This window comes from Neolamprologus brichardi, chromosome 23 (assembly GCF_056152115.1).
Source record: "Neolamprologus brichardi isolate AB-2024 chromosome 23, ASM5615211v1, whole genome shotgun sequence".
Lineage (NCBI taxonomy): Eukaryota > Metazoa > Chordata > Actinopteri > Cichliformes > Cichlidae > Neolamprologus > Neolamprologus brichardi.
In genome coordinates, this window is record NC_142125.1 from 42857306 (window position 1) to 42861544 (window position 4239).

Consider the following 4239-nt stretch of genomic DNA (forward strand, 5'->3'; position numbering starts at 1 on the left):
GAGCTCCGTTTATTAACACACTTCAGCTAGAACATAAAAACCACATATATAAAGTTGTATAGGTCCCTGTCATGCCATGAAGCGGCTCTGACCCACTGGAGGGAAAATGTGAAAACTTTTTTCATAAGCTGATTATTATTAACATGTTCCCTTTAATCTAGCAAAGCATTTACGAGTGGAAAGGCCACTGAATTTAATCTGATAAAATGAGAGTTTGGCATTGAAACCACGAATCTTATTAAATATTAAAACTGCAGAATGCACTTTGCTATAAATTGTTAATGCAATGAAAACTCTTTAAAGCTTCTTAAAGACATTGAAGAATTGTTCTGTCTTTTTAACAACTTTCAAAGCTTTGTTCAGCCTTCAGGTGAAGACAGCCGACCCGGGAAATAAAGACGAAAACAATTCATCAGCAGTAAGAAGTTTAATTCTTTTGTTTGTTTCAAATTTGACCAAAGCTGCCATGTTAGACCTGAGCATGTAACCTTCCTGTTTGGGTGCTTAATCAACTGTTCACAGTCTCGTCTGAACACATGCAGTGTGTCAGAGTTTGAACTGCTTACAGCCCCACATGCAGAGCTTTAATCCAGGGCTGCAGGCTGGAAGCTGCAGGTAAACACAGGCTGAGTGAAAGCTGCAGCTTCATCACCAGTGTTCACAGAAGGTGTCTTCAGTTAGTGCACAGCTGTGTGTGTGTGTGTGTGTGTGTGTGTGTGTGTGTGTGTGTGTGTGTGTGTGTGTGTGTGTGTGTGTGTGTGTGTGTGTGTGTGTCAGCAGAGACTCCAGATGATGGTGAGCATGGCCATGATGCCATTAAGAACAGCAACTGCATATCCCACGTGGAGGCCATGGTCAGAAGCGTCTCTACAAGAAGAGAGATATTATTGATTATTATTGATTATTATTGATTAGTGTTATTTTAATATCAAGAAATTAAATGTACAGTACTGTAAAACTGTTTTACAGTACTGTAAGTATAATATAGAGTATAAAAGTATTTCCCTTTTCCTCGTTTACCTTTTTTTCATATTTGTTAGACTTAAATGTTTCTTAAATAGCCAAAGATAAATCGAATAAATACAAATGCAGTTTTTAAATCATTGTTTCCTTCATTAAGGGGACGAAAGAACACAAAGGCTCGCTGCTTCGGGAACAGCGGGTGTCTGTAACTCAGGAGGTTGGTGGTTTGATTCCTCACTGTTTAGATCTACGTGTGAAATATCCTCGGGCGAAATACTGAACCCCAAGTTCCTCTCTAATGCATCTGTTGGAGTGAAGTCCCCAAAAACAGCAGCAAGTCCACCTCTGAATGGCTCAATAAATACATGAAGGTTTGGCAGTGACCCAGTCAAAGTCCAGACTGAAACCAGACTGTTTGGCCTTAAACAGGCTGTTCATGCTGGAACAAGGGCCAGTTACTTTGGAAGAGTTCAGGGACCAGGTAGATTAGGATGGATTGTCTTAATAAATGAAAACTGCACTTGGTATTTACTCAGGTTTTCTTTATGTAATATTCAAATTTGTTTGATCTGAAGAACAGAAGAGAAAAAACATGTAAGAAATCAGCATTATAAGGGAGAATTCCTGATTCTTCTGCTCATACAAAGCGTATCCCAGTGTGTTACCTGACGTGGGCCACTGTCCGCAGCGTCGGGAAATCCAGACCAGGCTGGAACGAGTCAAGGTAGGTGAGCATCCACGAGAAGACGCAGCAGATGCATCCTACTAATACTGACAGGACCAGGAGACTCCAGAAGCCTGATTACACACAGTGCAGGGTCAGGGTTTACAGTCGTTTTACACAATAAGGGAGAAACCACTGTTGTAGCAACAGCATCATCCTTGTCACACTGAGTTCGACTGCTTCCACTCTTCTCCGTACTGATAAAACATGATTCGTTTTTGTTTTGGTGTTACAATAAAAACAATATATACAAAAACACAGAACGTTTGGACCCACAGTCTAAATAAACACGTCTATGGCAAAGTTGTTGTTCTGTGGATCTCTTTTGTTACTTTAGTAAAGATTAGTTTCTAAAATTTTGCAGAATAATAAGTAATGAAAGCTGCAGCCCTCAGATATTTACACCAGTTACTTTGTACAGTACTTTTCAGAACTGTTGAAACATGGTATTAGAGCTTTCTCTAAGTATGTGTGCTGCACATGGAAGCAAAGAAAGTGGAAACCGAGCATGGTGGTGAACACAAGTATCTGGACGGAGCAGTAAATACAATACTTATACTTACCGAGCATCCTCTCCTCAGTGCCATCCTCTCCTGTCACCCTCTCTGCCCGCAGCTCTGAAACAATCACAACTTATGCTCACCAACACTTGTTAAAAAGACAGATCCCATCTGGTCCTGTGCCAGACAAGCACTTTACCAGAGCTCGGAAATAAAAACAAGTTATATATATATATATACACACACACATGCACACACATATATATATAATTTAATATATCATAATGATATAACAAATATTTGACATGTCAGCAGTTTTCAAAGTAAATATATTTCTTAACATGTTATAAGTTGTTACTGACATGAGATTCTCACCAACAGCCCATCCAAAGAAATCATCCACAGATGTGCATTTATTCATTATTATGTGTAATAATGAAAAATTATTGAACAAATGTATTTAATACTTTGTACGAAAGCATTTGCTGGTGATGACTGTATTATAAATATGCCTTTGGATTGGCCGATCATCCTACAGTAAAAACTGTTTTTTCCTTTTCTGATCGCACTGATCTGATCCTGATGTGCGCGTGCGGTACAGGGCCGCGCGCTTACCTTTGAGTATGGGGTAGATCAGGGCGCAGAGAAACCCGACCGCGGCCACTGCTCCGGCCGAGCCCAGCACCGACAGCGCGACCACGGGCCATGGTTTGGGGCCGTTCCGCCTCGCGCTCCTGGCGGGCTCCTGTCCGAACATGTAACGCTGCTCACTCAAATGAACAAATGAACAAATGTCTGCAAATCAAACTTTTCACAGCCGCGCTCAGCAGAACGAAGCTTTCGTATACACAGAGGGACAGTTTGTGAACATACAGACCGATGACATGCTCACAGTGACGACCCGACTGCTTTTAACTTGTACCAGGAACTGCTGATGACATGTTTGAACTTTTCGCTTCCGCACACAAAATTGTCCCCGAGGGGGTTCCGTTGGTGTAGTTTAAACTGCCACAGTAAAATATGTGGAAACAAGCTTAGCTAGGCCACTCACAGTCTTTTAAATATATATTTTTTAATGTATGTTTCTTTTAAATTCAGTTATGGTAAAGTATCAGGCTGTTTACCGTGTTTCACTCTTCACAGGTGTTGCAAAGATTTTGTGCCTCAAAATCCGTGTGAGCCTCTCCTTAGCTGGGATAGGCCCCAGCCCACCGGCGAACCTGAACTGGATAAGCGGAAGAGAATGGATGGAAATTTGTATGATTGATTGGCTGATATTAATCTGCACCAATGACTGTAGAAAGCTCCGACAGTCATTGATCTGCACTGATTGTATGTTGATACGTGTTGGCCTGTTTTATCTGCTGAATTGCTCCAACAATCAACATTTTAATATTTTTATTCTAAACCGAATGCTTTCTCTTTTATTTAGCAAAGTTCCCTCAAACAAATGTCCCATAGATTATAAAACTCCTCATGCATCATAAGCAGTATATTTTGAAGTAGCCGCACAGTTGTATCCGTGAGTCCACTCTATTAGTCTACTTTAGTCTCTAGTCTACTCTATTATAATATTAATAATAGTAATGATCGGATGCTCTTGTTTCAAGTATGCTTTCAAAAATAAAAAAAGAAGTGTTGAATTAGTTGTCTTTAAATAAAGTACTTAATTAAAACAGTAATTTTTTTTAATTAATTAAAAAAATCATAAAAAGGTGTACTTTGAGCTATCGCAGCTTTAACCCTCTTCTGTCTCCTCCCACAATTTTGTTTTCTCACGCGCTCTGAATAAATGATTTAATTGGCTGAGCGGCATCGCAGGGATTAGTTACGAATCACGCCATTGGTCTGTGTGTAAAATAGAATATTATCATTAGAATAATAGATATAGATAGACACAATAGAATCAGCTTGTCATACTTTAATAAAAGCGGACTCAGGCCTTTTACTAAAACCCCACGGGGACGCTTTCTTTTTTTTAGCGCTTTTATTTTGACAGGTATAGTAAACAAACACTGAATTGATAGCTTTATTTTGAAAACAACAAACCGG

General features: G+C 39.7%; 1 protein-coding gene across 2 annotated transcripts; it reads right to left on the minus strand.

Annotated features, from left to right (window-relative positions):
• Positions 1 to 412: 412 nt before the first annotated feature.
• Positions 413 to 3410, minus strand: LOC102778301 (ADP-ribosylation factor-like protein 6-interacting protein 6). Of its 2 annotated transcripts, XM_087836197.1 has the most exons (6): positions 3312 to 3410; positions 3065 to 3192; positions 2803 to 2932; positions 2251 to 2304; positions 1629 to 1761; positions 413 to 867 (listed from the first exon to the last, which is right to left on the minus strand). In XM_087836197.1, the coding sequence occupies exons 2-6, from the start codon at positions 3071 to 3073 to the stop codon at positions 774 to 776; spliced, it is 420 nt and encodes a 139-aa protein (XP_087692323.1). In that variant the 5' UTR covers positions 3074 to 3192; positions 3312 to 3410; the 3' UTR covers positions 413 to 773. The 2 variants fall into 2 exon arrangements, with proteins under 2 accessions (XP_087692323.1, XP_087692322.1); XM_087836196.1 differs by having other exon boundaries at positions 2803 to 3192.
• Positions 3411 to 4239: the final 829 nt, after the last annotated feature.

Coding starts and splice junctions, on each gene's coding strand:
- LOC102778301 (XM_087836196.1), bottom strand. CDS start 2,944: ATGTTCGGACAGGAGCCCGCCAGGAGCGCGAGGCGGAACGGCCCCAAA. Junction 2,305..2,802: donor GATCTACCCCATACTCAAAG/GTAAGCGCGCGG, acceptor TGATTGTTTCAG/AGCTGCGGGCAGAGAGGGTG. Junction 868..1,628: donor CGGACAGTGGCCCACGTCAG/GTAACACACTGG, acceptor CTCTTCTTGTAG/AGACGCTTCTGACCATGGCC.